At 43.3% G+C, this 19,796-nt stretch overlaps 1 protein-coding gene across 4 annotated transcripts in view; it reads left to right on the top strand.

Moving 5' to 3' along the window:
• MAD1L1 (mitotic arrest deficient 1 like 1) overlaps window positions 1-19,796 on the top strand; it is a 352,355-nt gene that overhangs the window by 246,666 nt on the left and 85,893 nt on the right. For all 4 annotated transcript variants that reach the window (XM_066561061.1, XM_066561059.1, XM_066561060.1 and 1 more), the window contains exon 17: window positions 15,826-16,016. In XM_066561061.1, the coding sequence (XP_066417158.1) occupies window positions 15,826-16,016 (191 nt within the window). The remainder of the gene's footprint in view (window positions 1-15,825; window positions 16,017-19,796) is intronic.

Genomic DNA, 19,796 nt, shown 5'->3' with positions numbered 1-19,796 from the left:
AGTATCATCCTTTGTGTCCTCTTGGTATTCAGAACCTATTCACCTATTGAAAGTTGGAGGTAAATGCTTTGGATGTGGACACGAGAAGTGAATGAGATGGAAGGGGACAAGAGACACCAAAGCTTTTTCTTCTTTTTACAGAGAATAGATTGAATGTGATTTGGCCACTGCACCTTAATGGGTAATCCCCACTCTGAGCCTCAGATGAAAAGAAGAAATCTATAAGGCTAGAGATAATACAGGAGGATTTTTGCAGACTTTTCTCAGATGTAAAGTGAGCTACTGAATAGCACAGCCTTTAAGGATAACTTTTTCTTCGAGCACAGAGATAATTCACTGATTTAGCCGAGTTGGGTAAATCTGTTTCTCCTTGCTTGCACATCCCACACACACAAATCTTTTGTGTGTACCATTTTTCCTTTCCTCACTTGTTCCTCAATGTACACTTTTCCTAAGAGTGTCTGATCTGTTTTGGCAGAGCTGCTCACGCCAGCAGCATGGTCTCCATGGCACTTGGTGTCATTGACCTCAGTGGGAAGAGTCCACAGCAGCAGCAGTGAGTAAAATATTCTCTAAACCTTAATGAAGTGAATTCTTCTTGTGGAAGGCTGCAGTGCAAGAGATCAGGACTCTCTGTGCACTGGCTCCCTGGTGTGGGGTGCATCATTGGAAACCAAGAGTCAAGGTTACCTCAGTGCTGTGCTTTTTTTCTATACCAAAATAATCTCTTTGGTGACTAAGCATGGGAGATCTCAATTTTTTGACTGATCTCATTCCAAACAGGATAGTCCTGCACGAAGCCAATGTTTGGTGCAGAGTTCTCAGGAGACAGAGAGATGGAAGAGTTCAAGCAATGTCAGAAAGCAAGAGAATCTTCCCAACAAGTAGGGCAGGAAGAAAGGACTGTGAGGCAGGAAGAAAGGACTGTAGAGGCTGTGCAGAGTAAATTCAAGATGAAGTTGGAAAAGAAAAATAGTGAAATTCTGGAGTAAGCTGTTCTCTGAGCCTGCTGCTACAGTTGATGTGGTGGAGCTTGCTGCAATGAGTGTGTTGGCCCTCTCAGGATTCCCAAAGTGCTCTGCAAAACTTCACAGCAAAAGGAAATCTGCATGGGGATTGCTTCATCCACCTTAATGTGATCCATGGCTCGTGTGAAGTACAGCAACTGCTTAGTGCCACACGGGCCATCCCAATGGCAGAAAGTGAGAAGTGTCTTTTTAACTTGAAAGTGGAGGAGGCAGAACGTGGTTACCAAATGGCATTTGTACAGGACTGATGCCACAGTCCTGGGTCATGCCCTCAGCCCCAAATAAAAAATGCACTGCCAGGAAAAATATTTTACCTCTTCTGTAACATTCCAGGTCTGAGTCTCTTATCTCCTCTGAAAAATGGACTATCCAGAGCTCAGCGTGCTCCCTGCCATAACCTTTAGCTCATTACTGATTCAGACAGAGAGTGCCAGCTATTGAATCACAGGGCTGGCACCCAGCTAAAGGTCGGGGTTGTGTCTACGTAGATGAAAGCAAGCACAACCTCTTCCTCCCAAAAGCACTAATACATGGAAATGGAAAAGTTCTCATGAATTCTGCAGCACTCACATCAGGCTTGGAAGCAAACAGGTAGGAAAAGGCAGCTTCCCAGTTGGAGAGAACCACATCAAGGGGCTGATGGAGTTTAGGAGATGTGGGCACAAGCAAACAGCCATTGTTATTCTCCAGGGTGGAAGAAAATGTGTTTCTGCCAGCAAATGCAGACAGTACCTGGAAGCAATTTGAAAAGCCAGGCTAACTCCATGGCTTGCTGCCCTCCAAGATAACACTCTTACCTGTGTCCTGTATCCCACTGCAAAGGTTTCCTGCTCATGCTTAGTTTTTTCCTTGCTTTTTTTTCCAGCTCATGATGAGTTTCCACAGTCTCTGCCTCCAGCAGCTTTTGAGCTAACTTTGCTCTTAAAACTTCTTGCCTTTTGTAGTTTGAGTTGTGTGATAGAGGATTGAATGCCTTGCATCTGTAGGGAAAGACAGTCTCTCCTTCAAGACATGCATGGACTTACATATCCCTGCTGCATGTTAAATTGAAGGATTTTGCCTCTGTTATTTGGGATTTCTCAGTTGTTAAAACATTTCAATGCCTGTCATTAGCAAAGGGACATTGGGCTGACAGAACCCATTTCTCAATCTCCCACATTTACTCACCTGCATCAGTTCTGCTGAGCTTAATTTTCATTATAATCCTCTGGGTCACCTATGCTCCATCAGACTGTTCTCTCTAAGGTTTTGTTTCATTAGAACTTTATTATGGAGCTAATTTTATTTTTTAAAGCCATCCAATTCAAGGCTGAGCTATGAATTTTCCTGTTAAACAGGAAGATATCCCAGGTCTGTGCCGTGATTCAGCAGATTCTGTGCTCTCAGGGCTGTCACCAGATCTGTGCTGTCGAATTAAGTAGTATCCTTGACTTTCTTTCCCTCAGCTCCTCTATCTGTAAAATGGAGACAGTGCTAATCTCTCATTTGTGTGACTCCATAAGCTTTGTCCAGCGCTTCAAAGATGCCAAAGTCAATAAAACTGCCAAGCCTCCTTTCACTAACAGGACTGATGATTTACACCCAAAATGCTCATTTTTGTGCTAAAACAAGATCACCTGAAAGATACTGCGGTTGGAACCAACCCAGGGAAGGGGGGAGGAGGAAACCATCTGTTACACAACAGCAGAAATGTTTTGGGGCATTCGCCTGGGAAGCTCTGGGTGACGAGTTTGGAATATGAAAGCTTATTTATATGGATGGAGCTAATTTTCTCTAAGTTATTCCTTTTTCACTCAGGGAATTACCTAATCTTACAAGAGACTCTAGGAGGAAAGATTCATTTATTCTCCGTCTCATTCAGCCCCAGGCAAGCCTGAAGATGCTCTGCCTCTTCCAGTTCTGCTTTTTTAACTGATTCTATTAATGGAGCTTAAAGATTTTCTTCTTCTGGGTAAAAAGGGTTAATCTTTCTCATTCCCACTCACCCTTCTCCTCCTCTTTTTCTGGAGAGTTCTTTTTTTGGCAGCTCTGGCTGTTTCTATCATCTTCTCCCCCTAATCTGCCACTATCTGAAGAATTCATTACATTTCAAATCAGAGGCCTTGCTGCATACATTAGCAGGTTTTAATAGACTTGCCACGACTCCAAAAGGAGGAAAAAAAGGGAGAAGATTTAAAACTCTTGTCTTGCCGAAAGCAGACAGATTGACTCAAAAATGACTCAGTCAATAAAAGATGAGTTTTGAAAAGGCTTCCCTCTGCTCAAAGGGAGCTCGTATTCCAGAGAATTAGGTTTTTCTAAGCCCACTGTCAGAAATTAATAATACATACGGCATGTAAAATGGATTTAGCCCTCTACAGCCTTATACAAACATATCTTTGACTTGCTAAATGTGACATGACTACCAGGATTTTCCAGCCTTTATCCCAGGAGTTTGTCATCTCTCCAGAATGGTGACCTCGGTGGAATTTTTAAGCACATTAAAAAAAATTTGCTAAATGAGATTTTAATTAAGAATATGTTTCTACTTCCCTTACCCTTTTTCTCCACCCAAACCCCTGCTGTCAGAGTGCTTTATTATTATTTGCAGTCAAAATTATCCCAAAAGCTCTGGTTTAAACTCTCAAACTATCAAGTGTCTTCACTTGACACTTTCAGTAGCCTTCCTCTGAAGAAAGATGCTGAGCCTTCTGCAGAATCTTTTATTTGGGTGTGGGTTTTTTCTGCTGCCACAAAAAGGCTTATAGGCCAATAAAATATGTCTTTCTTAGGAAAAAAAGACAGGGCTTCTGTCTTATTAGATGTATCCACAAGTATTCTTGTGTAATTTGAGTTCTTCTCAGATGGCCCTGCTCACCTTGCTTAAGGTAACTCAAATATGCAGGTGTGAAATCACTCACCACCACTGTTTATTCCTCCATCAACTTCCCTCAGCTGAGAAGAATCAAAAGTGGGATTTATTTTATCCTCCTGGATGATTTGGCTTGATCCTTTATTCAAACTGGTCTTGCTGAAGCCACAGAAGGTGTTGTCTTGAGCAGGTAGGTCCATACAGCCTTCTGGATGGCTGTGGGCTGACTGCATTTGTCCATCTCTGTTTTCTCATTCTTCCACACCCCACTATTTAATTATTTGAATTTTTTTAGCTTTCATAGTGGTTGACTCTGTCTTGAAATCTTTTCCACATTTTCCCTCTGAAAATCTTTCCTCCACCCTAGAATTACTTATTATTAATTACCCTTTAAGCTAACTTTGCAAAGTCACTGCATGTCCTTATCTCCTCATGGATCTATTCTGTCCTCAGCTGTATTGTTCTGCTCATTGCCTGTGGGCTTATGGAATGCTCTATGTGAATGTGTTGCAGCAACATGAATTCTGACTCTGGACAATATCTCCTAGATGATGCAGAGAAACTTTTAAAAACATCAGTGAAGAAATGAACACACTAAAGTGCTCCATTTTGGACCATTATGTGCTCTTTGGATGTTGCTTGGGCTTGAAACAAGCAGAGCTCATAATTTTTTAAAAATGTTTATGGGTTCTATGAAAAATCTGAGCTTAGAGTTGTCGACAATATTCACCCAAAAGTGCAGCAGTAGTGTGTTCTTCTTTCTCACTATCAAACAGGAGACTTGCTCAGATTTTCTTGTGCTTCTTTGGCTCCAAAGAATCATGGGTGTCAGTGTTCAGAAGAATTTCCATCAAAGTAACAAGAGGTATTTTTCACAGAGCTGGAGGTAACTAAGTGTTTCAGCACTAGCAAAAATGTTTCACTGGGTAAGAGATTTCCACTTTCATCTCCGAGGTCAAACTTACTGTTTTTGTTGGTGGTGGTTTGTTTTTTTGGGTTTTTGAATATAAATGTGACATCCCAAGGTTACAATCCAGGGTTACATCCCTGGTTTCTTGTGTTTTCTGGTCAGAATGTGGAATTAGCAGCTGCTGGAGCATCATTTAATGGGATTTAATTCCCCCAAACTCCCCATGGCCAGGTTGGATGGGCCTCTGAGCAAGGTGATGCAGTGAGTGGCCTCCCTGTGTGGAACAAGATTATTTTTAAGGTCCCTTACAGTCCCAGCCACTCTGTGATTCTGTGTAGCTGGAAATGAGCTGTCTTCAGAGGACACCCAGTAGAACATCACCTTCTCCAGTACTGATTTCCCTGAAGAAATTTGTGACTAAATCTCTTTATCTTTCTTGCACAGGCAGGGACCCTAATTACTCATTTCTGTCAAGAGCCACAATTGTTTTCTTGGAATTCCACAGGACTTCTGCTCCACTTCATTCATGAACATTAGCTGGTTCTTGGGTGGTATTATAAAATATAACCAGGAGTTATAAAATAATCCCAGGAAAAGAACACTTGGCTGTCTTGTGTTTCACCAGTTCTTGGTGTTTAAAATTCTTGGAAAACCCAAATGTACAAGACCTAGAAATCAGCTGGATTCCTGCAGCTGGAATTGGTGCTGAAGCCATTCTTCTTTTGGGTTTTTTATTATAAATATCAAACTTCTTCCCAGGATAAGTCTCCAGAGTTAAAGTCCTGTTATGTCATGTTATAATCAGGAGCTTTTAGTTTTCTTTTGAAGATGTGCTCCTAATGTTGGCATAGAGATGAACAAAACTGAAGGGAACAAGCATGATTTTACCTCTAGTTTTGTATTTGTTTCCAATTAGTTCAATTTTTAATTTCTTCCACGTTCTCTTGACTTGAGAAAGTAGTTTTCCTGGTGAATATTATGTCTCTTGAGCTTCCAGCTGCTCTGCTGGGACATAGCCACCCAATAATCTCCTTGGGAATAATTGCTGGTGTCCTTTCAGATAATTCTTGTGAAAGGTGACAAACTGCTTGCCACAGTGAGATGTTAATAACACAGAGATGCCCTTTGTTTGAAAGCTGGTGCAGAAATTACCCTATGCAGTTGTTGGAAAGTCTGACTTTTGATGGTAAGAAGTGAGGAATGGATCCATTCATTTGCATATAATTCCAGGCCTTTTTTGTCATCTTTTGTGTAAACCATACAATTTCCATCCCAGTGGGGAATGTGTGCTCATAATACAGAGGGACAGGAACATGGGCTTGCTCTCAGCAGGAATCAGGGTTAAAGACATGTCATCTACTAAAAAGGAGGAAAACAGGGTCTGGAGGAACAACATTGAGAGAAACAGCCGTGGAAAATTAATGAATCAAAGTTATTAGACCAGCTCAGGGGAGACCATCCCTCCTGACATCTCCTCTGAGTAGGCATCAGAAAAAGGGAGGAATCTGTGTCCTTCTAGGGGTGTATTGAGCTGAACTGTCCCTGCATCTGCCCCAAATCCCAGCCAGGACTTAACTGCATGTTTTTCTTGTAATCAGAGGCTCCATTTACCAACCAGATCCACTGCACCTGTCTGAGGTGTGCATCTTTCTCTGTGGCACTGAATTTAAACTCTTAAAAACTCTTTAGACTGCAGCTGACTAGCATGTTCCCAGTGTAGGTTTCTCAGCTTTTTCATAAAGAGGTGATGCATTTCTGAAAACAAAAGGCATAGGTGTCTCTGTCTCTCTGATCATGAGTCAGAGAGGTCCATAAATACTTGTTTTAGCTTTTCTGTTCTTCCTTCTCTCTTTCTAGGTAGCCAGAAGGTCTCTCTGAGTAGGCAGTTGGTCCCAATGATGAACTTTACAATTAGAGCCTTAGTGCCCATCTTCCAAAATTTCTAATAAAATTGCATGAATATTTAATACCCAATTATTAAATATTTAAAAATTGAAAACGGAACTGGCTTGGAAGTTAGCACGTGATGAATAATTCAGGACCAGGAGAGGAGACTTGGCATTTGGGCTGAGACAGATGTTACCTTTCCTGTCTCCCTGCCCAGAGATGATTTTGGTGTCCTCCAGCCTTGGCATAGTTTATGGACAGTGCTTGGAGACATCAAGCCTTTATTCTTGGCCAAGAGTAAGAGCACCAGCACAAGGTTAAGGGACATAACCCTCCCTTATCCATAGTAACATTTCAGACTCCTGCAATGGAAATAAAAGCTCCAGAGGCTGGAATAACATGATTGAAAGCCTGGTTATCCAGGAGATGGCTCTGTTTCCAAACATCTTTCATGCTCCAGGGAAATAAGTTTGCTTGTCTTTACATCTGTGTCACAATCCTGCAGTTCTGTTGTCTGAAAGTCTTTTTTCCCCTCTTGCTCTGCTGCTGCTCCACGCTGAACCAACAGAGTTCTCCTCCAGCATGAGCATCTTTAAAGGATTGTTTTCATAAAGTGGACACCAGACAATGAAGCAGAACATGAAAAATATGCCAATAAAAACAGGGCAGAACCTGCTATCCTGTGAGAGGAGGTCTGGGGCACTCAGAAGAGTGCTCAGAGGAAACATCTGATGTGATTCTTGAGCAGAGTGCCTTTGGGTCCTGCTGCAGGAGCACAAGGAGCAGGGAGAAGGCTTTGGGAAAGGTTTGACTAGTCGGCACCCAGAGAGCTTTCAGGCCAAGAGCAATACATTTACAGAGCCAACACTTCAAAACACTATTAAGGGGATAAACAGGGGAGGAAAAAAACATTGAATAGAAGGAGCAAGTGGAGGCTTTTTAAAGCTTAATTTCCTTTGGAACAAAAGCCCTAAAACAAACTCCACAATCTTCTGCCATTAAAAACACAAGTAAGGTGGCATGCTGCAGAGCCTTGCCTTTCTCTGTGGCAGTGCCATTGTGTTCTCCCAGCTGGCTGGAGCCTGTGCATTTTCCTGGCTCTGCCCTGCAGGCTGTGCTCAGTGCCCCAGGGCCCTTGGCTGACCTTTCTGAGTCTCCCCAGCTCGGGGCAGGGTACAGTGTCACAAAAAAGGGAGTTCTGGAGATGGGAATGGGGTTATTATGGGGTTATAATGACTGTGAGGCAGTTATTATATGGGCAGAAGGGACTGTAGACAGCCATGCTCCCAAACAGTCTGCAGGGTTTGGAGTTTGGTCTGTGCATCCCAAATCAGAGCTAAAAGGTACCTGTGTGATGCCCTGCCCCATCTCAGCATCTGTCTTACACCACAGAGTTATTTAACAGCGACTCTAGACGTGGGAGGAACCTCATGAGGCATTTGTTAGTTCTATATTTTGATTGCCTGCAAAGCTACAAACTTTTTGTGTTGTGAACACAGACTGTGCAGTGCAGAAAACAGAGGGAGACAAGAAACTGTAAGTAACATAATCTTGGACACTACCACTGAGTTAAAATAGCATTTCCATGAGTCTCAGCATCTGAATTTGACTATAAAAAGTTCCATGAGTAAGAGCAGAATGGCTTTGCTCCTGGGAAGGCTTGAAATCATCTCTTGCCAGCGGTGGAAATCTCCCGTTCACAGCTTCGCTGAGCATCATCAGCTAATAAACTGTGAAGCACTCTCTAATGCATGATTGAATATTGTCCACCCTGTGCTGTGAATTAGTAAAACTCCTGCAAAAAGTCTTCACTGTGAGAGAGAACAAATAGCTATTTCTGGAGCTGTTTTTCTCATTTGGTTTAATAGCAGATGCTGGGTGCTGTTGCAGAGGATTAAATGCATCCAGTGTTTTGGGGTTGTACTGATAGTAGTGATGTGCCAGTGGAAACAAAATAATGGGCAGAGTGCAAGGGAGGTGATAGGCAGAGGATAAAATTATCTATTAGATGCTTCTGCAGACCACCCTATCTAATTAACAATGCATATTATATATGTTAATTATATAGTTCTTAGGATTAATCTTTTCATTAGACACTTGAGTGGTTTCAAAGCACTCTTTTTCTTGGAAGCAACTTAGTGGAGAAGTGATTCTCCTTCATCTGACAAGTGATATAAATTATGCCCCAGTTTTGTGCTACCTGACTTGCCTGAACTACAGCCCATGAAAAGTCCCACTGACTTTTTTTTTTTTTTTTGAACTCCAAAATAGATTACCTGAAAAACATGTAGGCTGGAAGACTTATGCCTGAGATTTGCTGGCTAGTTCTAGAAGCAGAAGTTAAGTACTTTCCTGTAAGCTGAAGTGACACAGTATATTTGTGTTGTTAAGGTGAGGCTATTTTTTGCATCCAGAGTTAATGACTTGCTGCAGCTCTGGCTGACATCACTTTGTTCTGAGAAGTGCTGTTGGGCTGTAATTGCCATATGGAAGGCAAATGTGGCTGGCAGACTTTAATCATAGTTTGGGAGGTGGAGGAAGATGTCTTCCTGCTTGGGTCACAATTCATGTATGACCAGTGTGACCACCCTAATTTCCAAACTGTTTGTGCCATATTATGCTAATTGATGGAGTCCATCTTGGGCAATAAATAGCTCTCCTGAGGTTGATTTCTCCTGTGTCTGGGGTGTGTGTTGCCATCCCCACTGAGTTCTGTATTGCTGCAAGCAGGCTGCTCACACCATTACAGCCACAGATTTTAGTGGTACCCAGGGTCTCTTCACACAGCACTGTGCTGCCTCCACTAAAAACAGCTGCAGGAACTGAGCTGAGCTTCCAAAAGCCCACTTGTTTTCTTCCTGCCCCCACTCCAAAACAGCTCTGCCAGCAAGAAGAAGGACAAGGAAAGCTCCAAGCAGTGCTGAGGCTGGGATGCCCTGAGAGAACCTTTTGCTCAGGGGTGGTTCATTGGCCAGCCTCAGGTGTGCTTGTGAGTTTTGCAATTTAGTGTTGTAATCTCAGTTTTAGCAAAAAGAAGAAAAGAAAATCACTCTTTAATTGATCCTGACCCATGTTCTATGTGTGTGTAGGTACTGCAAGAGAGAGTTGATGCTTTTCCACAACTTCCTCTCTTTGGTCCTCAGTGTCCTGCTGCTCTCACCTTACCCTCCCAATGTCTTCTGCTACTTCCTTCAAGTTATCAGGGGCTAATTAATTATGGACTTCTTCCCAAGAAGTCCATAATTAATTATGTCCTTTGTAAAGGTACATGGATTGTCTGAAATGGGTCCTTCAGCCAACCATCTTCAGTGAAGAGAAACATCTGGGAAATTATTTTTTTAGTGGGCAGTTCTTGGGCAGTGCAAGAGCTGCAGCTGGTCATGGTGGTGGAGACCTTTACTTGTGCTGTTTTGCCTTTGAAAACTCTCCCCAGAGCTGCTGGAAGGGCAAGCTGGTGGCTGGAGGAGGGGGCTGGGAGGTGCATTGAACCATATGGTACATACACGGTTTAAAAATAAACCAATGTTGACTGATCAAATAAATACCACTTAGGTTTCAAATTGAACAGCCAGTGCAGTCTGTTGAATATAAAACTGTTTTTACCTTCAAGAAAAGTTATAATTCATGGCTGTAATGTCACAAATTTCAAGTTTTGCAGAGAGCAGCGTGAGGCTGCCAGACTGTAAGGTCAAGTAGGGGTGGTGTGGGGCTGCATGGTCCCACTCCCCCAGGCCATAAAACATGCCTATAAAATCTAGCAAAGTGAATTTTATTTCTCAAAAGCAATGGTCATAAACTTGCCTACATCAGAAAATGTTCAGCTCTTCTCCTATTAGCCTTTATTTAACATGATACAATTTATTTTTATGTTGTGCCCTTCACAGAATATCACAGAACTCTTTTCAGACATTGCTCCTCATAAACTGTGGCTGGCAAAGAAAATTCCAGCTTGAGGTTTGAGCAGGGGCATGACTGGAAGGGTCCCAGGTGCAGAGAGACAGATGGGAAGAACAGACCTGCAATGGATGGAGTAATTCACTATCAGTTTGGGGGTGCAGGGGGGTGGCTCAGGAGTGCCACTGCATGGCAGCAGCTCCTGTAGATGGGGGACAATAAATGCAAATGTGCCTGGCTGCTTGGAGCTGAGAAAACAGTGTTTCCTCTTCCCATTGTGAACCTTGCGTGAACAAGGTGATTCTGGCATCCGTTTCTGCAAGCTGGAAACAAAATTTAAGGACTCTCTTGTTTAAGTGAGGCAGGGTTGGTGAAAGTGCAGCATCCTCCATAGCACTGTCGGGTGGCACCCTGGCAGGGTCAGCAGGACAGGAATTGATGTGTAAATCCTTTATCCTGTGTGTGCTGGAGTGAGTGACCCCCAAACGTGTCACTGAGGGAAAGTAACCTTTAATGGAGAGTTAGAAAGGACTGCAGGCCTTTCTGAGAGAGATCCATATGAGCTGGGGTTGCAGCTGAATTAATGCAGCTACATGGCTTGTGGCATCTTTGAGGATGGGCAGAACAAATTTGTATTTTCCTGGAAAAGACTAGTGATACATTTAATTTCATGCCACTTTTGGCATGCTCAGAGTCACATTGTTTCCTTCTCTTTCCCTGGGGAAAAGGCAAAGCGTGAATTTGGTTTTCTTTGGTGCAGAGACTGCTATTGTTATTGATTGACCTGGCTGAACTTGGAGCAAGAGCCAAAGCTGTGGTATTTCCAGGCTGCTCTGAACAGTTTCAGATGTAAGGAGTGTCAAAGCAATGGAATAAAAAGCAGTGACATTTCCAATATGAGACCAAAAAAGCCCAACTCATATTTTATTTATTTATCCAAAATAGTTTGAATTATTCATTAAAGTCAATGTAAATGTGTGAAAATACAAGGTGTTTCAAGAAGCAGTATCATTAGGAGGAATTAATCATTTGGCAATATTAATTTTCTAACAGATTAATGATTTTTTTTTTTAAGTGAGGATTTTTTTTCCACATCAAACTCTTCAGGACGGGCAACTTTTTGTGCATACTCTCAGCCTGAATACAAAGGAGATGGGACAGGATTTCTATATATTTTCCTGTTCTCTCTATTCTCCTTTTTTTTTTTTCAGGCCAGTCATTACCCTCAACCAAGGCATGGCCTGTGTAACCTCCTGCTTATTTTCTCAGTTCTTATTTGTTTCATAAACTTGGAGATACTTTGGCATCCCTTCTTTGGGATGAATAGTGTTTGTAATGTGACCTTCCCCACCCATGGCCTCTGCAACTTTTCTCACCTGTGTTGTACAAGTAAAACAAGGTCAAATACAGGAACTCAAACAGGTTCTCTAAATACAGAAATTCTCATTTTCAAGTATTGTCTTTTAAAGATGTAATTAAACCTAATTCTTCAAACACTGGCAAAGATCTGAATGGATCAAAGTGTTCCGTTTTCTGTAGGTGGTAGATGGAAGGGGTGGACACATCAGTGCTGTCACTGGAGCCCTGCTCTGACCATCCCAACAGGATCTCCCTCTGTTCCAGGGCCTCTGTGTCTGTGCCTTAAGCACTGCTCTGAAACAGCTGAGTTGCACTCTGTGCAAGGGATGACTTTTAAATCAATTTTTCCTGACTGTGCGAGAAATTTGGCGGGAATTAGCGGTATTAGGTGAAGCTTAAGAATTAACGTTTTCACAGCTTTGAATTCAGATGCAGAGCAAACAATGAGCTGCATTTTAGCTTAACATCTTCACTTGATGGGGGACATATTAGAAGGATTAATTACTGTCCCCAAGTCTGTGCAAATGCTGCTGTCCTGCTGGCTGGGTGCAGGGAATCTGTGATGCCAGCTCTGTACTTGGACAGACCCATGTGGTACCCTAAAATTAATCATTTTTTTGCCATTTTAGACACCCCACGGTGTCTGAGACATTGGCCTGGGGCTAGCTGGTATCACACAGAACCTGCTGGGTGCTTCTTTCCTGCAGAAGTATGATAAAAAGGTATGAAAAATATCCCAGGACATCTCAAATGGCTTTGTTTCAGCAGTGGGATCCCATCTGACTTCTCTCAAGTCTCAGTTTACCTTCCTCTGATGTTACTCTTCCTAGGATCCTGCTCATGGTGTGCTTTCTTGGTTGTGTCAGCAGATCCCTCAGTGGAAAGCAGGGCCAGTCACAGTGCTGAGTGCTGTCCTGAGTTAAACCAGGAGTAGCCCCGGGTTGAGTTGTTCCCAGGGGATAAACACTGCAGGAGAGAGGCACCAGCTGGAGCTGAGCTGCTGAGCACTGCGGCTTAATTGGGCGTAAAGGAAGAGCAATCCCTGTTTTACAGTCAGGGCTCAGTGGACCTTTCACCGGGGGCAGCTGCAAACTCAGGCATTCCCGTTGTGTCCCTGTGCTTGGGTTTTTTCCTGCTCTGTCCCTAAGCTAAAGAAGCCCTGATGGAGTCACGGGAGGGATGACAAGGCTTTGTCCCACCCTTGGCACGTTCAGCTGCATCTACATTAGCAGCTCCCCAGCTCAGCACCTTGTGCCAGTGGCTGACACAAGGCATCTCTAAGGAGCAGAGAGGTTCTTCGTGCAGATAATTCCTCCAGCCAGGACACCAGCATTGCTGCAGGCTCTGGAAAGAGGGCCAGGAGGAGCAGCAGGGAGGCAGCAAGGGCACACAGTCCAGTTGGGGGTGAAGGCTCCCTGGTACTTCAGTTACACTGGAAAGCTCCAGATTTCTCGCATAAAAGAGTGATTGTAGTCAAAGTTTTTCTTTTCTCACCCTGAGGGGAGTGGAGGGAAGCAGTTGCCATCATTTAGTTGCTCTTGCAGAGTCAGGGGGTTGTTTAACTAGGCCAGCACTGTTGGGTGGGGGTGAGGATGCTCGTGGTGGCCACTGGCAGGACCAAGTCTGAGAGACAAAACAGTGGAAAAAGCACTAACTCTTTATGAATAACAAAAGCTGTTCAAGGAGTTAATGAATTAGGGTGCCATCCACCTCTGAGGTTATAAAAGTTGGGAAAAGCAACCTCTGAGATGCAGTAGAAAGAGGCAGATTTACTTTTCCAAGGCTAGGCTGCATTTATTAAGGAAAAAAATATTGCTGTTGGACATGGGCAATATATTAAAGGCAGAGCTGTCTCTGACAGTGACGAAATGTTATTTACCACTGCAGTGTGGTCACTGAATTTTTACTTTCATATATAGGATTTTGTCCTTAACAGTTGCATAGCTGAATGAAAACTGAGAATATCCAGGTCAAAGCCACCCATTAACCTCCCAATTTCAGAGGCTGATTACTTGATTAATCAAAGACCAGTCCCAGCTGAGATGATGGGGAAAGGGTTGTAATAATCCAGAGAAGCGTTGAATTAATTACACATTGATGAGTTGCTGTGAGTAGGAAGGTGGGTGGTCAGAAAAGAGCCTTTTTGAGCTCATGAGAAGGGACTGTGTGTAAGACACAACCCTTTGGGCCATTAAGGGTGGTTTGGATAGTCTCTACTTGCTTTACATCCCCCTACAATTGAGAGGTTCCCTGTATGGAAGGGTTTTAATGAACCAAAGGTGATGTTCCACACAACTGGTTTGCTCCCCTTCATAAAGCAAGATGCAGCTGGGGGTGCCCAGGGTAAAGGCAATCATTGCTTGCCCAGGAAGGTGGAGCTGGATTAGCTGAAGGTAAGGAGCTGGCCTGGGTTAACTCTCCCTGAGTGGATGTTCTTGTTCAGAAGTAAAGGGACGTGTAGTTCTCTTTGACCATTAAAGAGTTCCTGTCCTTGCCTGGGGATTAAACTGAGTTGGATTAAGGCCCAAGTACTTCTGAGCAGGGGCATCCTCAGCGGCATTTAAGGCACTTTACCTTAACACATTGAATTATCCTTTTGTTCCACCCACAGTGCCTAACCAGAGCAGTACAGGAGATGAGAGGTGACTGGCTCTCTCCTGGTGTGCCTGCAGCTGCTCAGAGGTGAATGGCACTGGCAAGTCCATGGCCTTGCAGTTTCCATCCTGCATCCTCCCTGCACTGTGCCTGGGAGGCCAATGGAAACACTTTCCAGCAAGTACTCAAGCAAAAAAATTTCCAGCCCACTTGGGAAGTGATAATGTTTTAGTATGGGCTCTATAAACCCAGCCAAAACCATCCCTCATATTCCAGCAGTCACCTTGCTCTGAAGTTCCTGCTGTCCTGCTGCTGGATCTGAAGTAGCTAAACTAAAGACATATGGGCTGCAAATGCTGCAATTATGTCTCTGATCACAGCACAAAGCCTTAAACCTCACAATGACAAAGAGGTATTCGACTGAGGAAGTCTATTTGTTTGCTGTTAGAAAGAGTCAGGATTTTTCCTAACCCTGGACTGCAGTGTTGATAAAACAGGCTGACTTGGGAGACATCTCTAGTGTATATTAAAGTAAAGCCAATCTCTTTAATTAATGGGATGATAAATCGAGGTTTAATTACTCAGAAGGCACCTTGGGTGAAAGATTCATGGTAATTGTTGTGTATCCTCTTGAAGGATTCACAGTACTGGCAGCTCCCTTTGTAGCAATAAAACACAGGGTGAGTGGCAGGCAGTCTCCCAGGACCTCTCTGATAGGGGCTAGTCCAGTTAAGGTAGCAAATGCAAAGAGGCAAAGGTGCTCTCCAGGCTTTTTATCACAATAAAAGCCCCTTCCCAAACCTTGAGGGGTTCCTAAGCAGTGTGTCAATTTGAGATCAAAGCACTTACCTCAAATCTCCTCCATTGGAGGAGATTTCCCTTGTAGGCAGCTTCCTCCTGATGCAACCATACAGAGGCGTATTTTGGACCATTTTTCCACTTTATTGCTTTCTGTAGAGGAGCACCTTTCTCTTGGGTTCTGTGTGGAAGACAAGCTGTGTGCGTGTGGGGAAATGGATGCTATAGCTTTGAATTTTTGTAGTGTGTTGTTAAAAGACTGTCTGAGCAAAAGAAAAATCCATCCCACCAAGACATGTCTGTTTTCCTTACTCCCCAGTTTACTATCTTTTAGTCTGCTGGGGCCAGGAGGAGAGGCATCCAGCTTGCTTGTTTCTTGCCTGCTTAATTCACTTTTTAATTAACCTTTTCAATTCACTCTGTTTGGCTAGCTCTGTAAGTACAGCACAAGGGCTCCGTGCTGGTGACATATAAGAAAGTACCCATTTTCTTCCCTTACCCAGAGCTGAAGAAGCAAGTGGAAAGTGCAGAACTGAAAAACCAACGCCTGAAAGAAGTTTTCCAGACCAAGATCCAGGAGTTCCGCAAGGTGTGCTACACACTCACGGGCTACCAGATCGACATCACCACCGAGAACCAGTACAGGCTCAGCTCCATCTATGCTGAGCACCAGGGGGACTGCCTGCTTTTCAAGGTAGGTCTGTGCACCCCTGCCTGCACCTGCTTCTTTGGGTTCATGGTTTTTTTTCAATGTGCCAGGGTGTATTTGCTCTTTCTCAGTGATTAGACTGGAAAATCACTGCCCCCTGTTACCTGGCAGAGTGTTGCTCATGAGGGAAGTAAAGATCCTTTCTTCTGTGAAAAGGTTTGACATCTGGTCTCCCACTTATATATCAAAGTCTGGAGTAAAGAGAAGAGACTCTCTATGCATAATACCTCAGGCATCTGGCCTGGCACTTCACCTTTTTATATTATCAGTTACATGCCGCAGTAATAAAACCTTATGTAACCATCAAGGCTCATCATTACTTCACTATGAGATATATTTCCCTATGTTTTTTTACCATCCTCTAGCTTGTCTGCGTGTCATCATCTTGTCTTTATGTAAATTGGAATCCCTTTTGAGCAGCAACTCATGCTGGTGTGTGTGAAGTGCCATTTATGTGAACGGCACAGATGAGTAGCAATAACAGTCTGTCTTCTGTCTGTCGGGTGCTTTCCTGCTCTGGCTGGGTGGGCTGTGAGCTTGTGCCTTCATACAGGGGCTGTTTTCCTCCTCTGTTACCTTCTGAGCTGATGCATTAGAGAGCTGAGGTGTGATTTAGAAGTCACCAAGATGTTAAGTCCTGTCTTTAGATTGGTTCAATGCCAAGAGCCCAAGTTTACAGGTCAGTGAGAGAACTTTCTTCTTCTCCATGTCAAACATGACAGCCCTTAAAGTCATACCTGCCTCCCACTGATCCTCCTGAGGGCAAATCTCCTTTAAGAAGGGTTTTGGAGGGGTTCAGTACAGGAGGGAACTCTACAAGCAGGAAGTGGGGAAGTTCTGTTTCTGCAGACCCACAGCTGTGTGCCACATGTGGATGGTTGCCAGATTGCTTCTCTATATAATAGGACAAATGTTTTCCTATTCTGCAACTTTAGTGACTCAGGAAAAAAATATATAACAAATAAAACGCAACAAAGAGAGCAAGTGAGGGTGTGTATAAGACAGCACCTAGGATCTTCAGTAAAACTAGGAGAATATCCCCAAAACAGTCATATTGCTTGGCCTTAGGAGAGTTCTGGATTACCTGAGGCACATAGCAGCAACAAAAGCAGCTCAGTGCCCAGGGAAGAGAATAACTCTGTTGATTTTAAGGTGCTGTCATTAAATCCTGAAAATAGTTCTCTGTTGAGATGGTGCAGTGCTGCTCTAACACCTCCAGAGACCTGTGCTCACACCTGTAGTGTTAAATATCCAATGGATGAAACTTCAGCAGACTCCTGGAGATGTCTGTTGGATGCCATGGCCAGACAGTACAAGTTGCAGTTTTTTCTGCACCACAAGAGAGATGGCATGCTTGGAGAAAGTTGAGAAAATGTGAGAAGATTGTATGCTGGCCACATGAACAAGAACTGGCTGGAAGCTCAGGAGCTTGCCACTGGTAGAAGGAAACTCTCCTTGGTGAAATGGCAATATAAAATATTGACATGCAGGATGGGGGATACTAAAGCACAGATTTCTCTCTCTACACATTCTTCTTGCTTTCTCTTCTTCATTTGAGTATTTATTCCCAAGTATGTGCCAAGGATGGAGGTGAGTGTCAACAGGTAAAGAAGATCTCACATTTCTTAGAGCCAAGGGTGGGTCATTTATTGATTCTTGGAATTCCTCAGGCCCTCTTACCTCACCACCTCTCTGGACAAGAGGAGCAGATTTGCTAACTTCAACATCAATTTAAAAACTTCAGACTTTTTCTCCCTGTTAAGTAAATTGCAGACAATTCCCACTGGCTGCAGCTTTGAATAGTAGTAGAATATAAACAACAAATTATTTCCTTGCTGAGTCCAGGCAGCTGGTTCTCTTGTATGTATGAAGGCTTGAATCCTGACTATAGCTTCCAGCAGGGCTGTGTGTTTATGCTGTGGAATTTCTGAGCCATAGCAGACTGTGGGTGTTTGTGTGCATTTCATTAACCCAGAGAGGTCACAAAGCATGGAAGCTATTTGTATTTATTCTATTCAAGCAGTTTATGGAACAGGGTCTATATAATTAAACCAGAGAAATCCCTTGGCACTTTACAAGCTTCTGTAGTTCGGCTGTAAACTTTAAAAGCATATTTCAGTAGCACTGCTGGTGGCATTTAATTTTAAGTGAGGGATGCAATAGGAGCTCCTGTAATGTAACCCCTTCAAAGCTAAATGAAGATGAAAGATGTTGGTTTTCCTGGCCAAGGTGTGCTGTTACTATAGTGGAGCTTATTATCTACCTGCTGTATGTGTCCTGCCAGTTTGCATTAATTGGGTTTACAGCTCCAGTGAAAGGGTTAATCACAGTGCTGTGCTGGGAATGTCAATGACTGCATCTATAAATGAGCACTGAATTCCACTGCAACCATACCAGTATTTATTGGTGATCCCTATCAGTGCAACAGATGAGCTCATCAGCTTGAAGGATGTCCCAGTGATTTCCAGCCCCTCTGTGAGTGCGTGGGCACAAAAGCACATCTCAGGCTTCACAGCTCGCTCCTGTTTGTTTGCTCCTTTTTATTGTTTCAATTAAACACTGTGGAAAGGCTGTTACAGATTCCTCACCAGGATTTTAGATTCTGATGATTTTTTTGTGGGCTGTAATGCATTGTAGCTCCTGGGGCACTTGACAGTTTTGTATTCTATTCCTGTTGCTGCTCCATTAGATGTGTCCAGCCGTGGCACAGACTTCTATGTGATGCTTCACTGGTGTGTCTAGACCAGCCCACCCATCAGATATCCAGGAACAGCCTCAAGTCCCTTTGTAACAAGCCATTAAAGATGTCTGTTAAAACAAACAAACATTGCTAGGGAGCCTCTGCATCAGCTTATCTGGCTGGGAATGAGGAGGTGGCAAATCAGGCTGTCACTGCCTGGCCAGGAGTACATTGTGCTGTTTATCCTTGTCTCTGGCTGGGTCCTGAATGGGAGTAAGGAAATGAGGTCTTTAGAAAGGCAATGACAATTGTTTCAGACAAAGAAAGTCCTTCAGTAAACAGAAAGACTGGTCAAATTTGAAGAGGAGATGATTTGGAGACACTTGTACAAATGAACAAACAGTGGAAAGAAATTAAATCGCAGGCTTTTTTCTTTTTGTGTGCCTAAGGACACAGTCCCAGCCAAAGCATTTGAAGTCAATCAATTTGAAAGAAAAAGAGTAGAAATCCTTTTATTTGATAGACCCTATGGCTTCAAGGAACTACTGAGATAGGGAGGCCACTGCATTTTCTAAAATGTTAAACTATCTTTGTGGGCAAATAATAATATCTAGTTTTACATTAAATTTGTACATTTACCCAAAGTAGGGACATTCAGAGCTCTCTCTTGGAGGTGTAAAAACAACTCCTTACTATAGAGATTAGGAAGAGAATAATAACTCATGTGGTTAAATGTGCAGAGAGTCTGGTCTGCTGAGATTCCAGCACAGTCTGAGTACCAGTCTGGCCAGGGCACGCTGGTGAATGATGTACAGCTCAGAATAAGCAGGATGGTTAATGCAGGGATTACTTTTATTCTCCTGAGTGCTCTTGTTTCATCTTGAAGCTGACAGCAGTGATGGGAGCTGTGATTCTTGAGTCCACATTCTTGGCACACCTGCAGTTTCAGTTATTCCTCCTCAAACCTAGCAGAGTGTCTTGGGGAAGCCTGTTCTAGCTGTTTGTTTCTTTTTGTATCTCTATCTTCTCCCCTCTCCTCCTCTTCACCCTTGATGAGTCTCGAGGGGAGAAGGAAATCACAGTTT

The sequence above is a fragment of the Molothrus aeneus genome, chromosome 16 (assembly GCF_037042795.1).
Source record: "Molothrus aeneus isolate 106 chromosome 16, BPBGC_Maene_1.0, whole genome shotgun sequence".
NCBI classification, from domain to species: domain Eukaryota; kingdom Metazoa; phylum Chordata; class Aves; order Passeriformes; family Icteridae; genus Molothrus; species Molothrus aeneus.
This window is presented reverse-complemented; position numbering and strand designations above follow the sequence as displayed.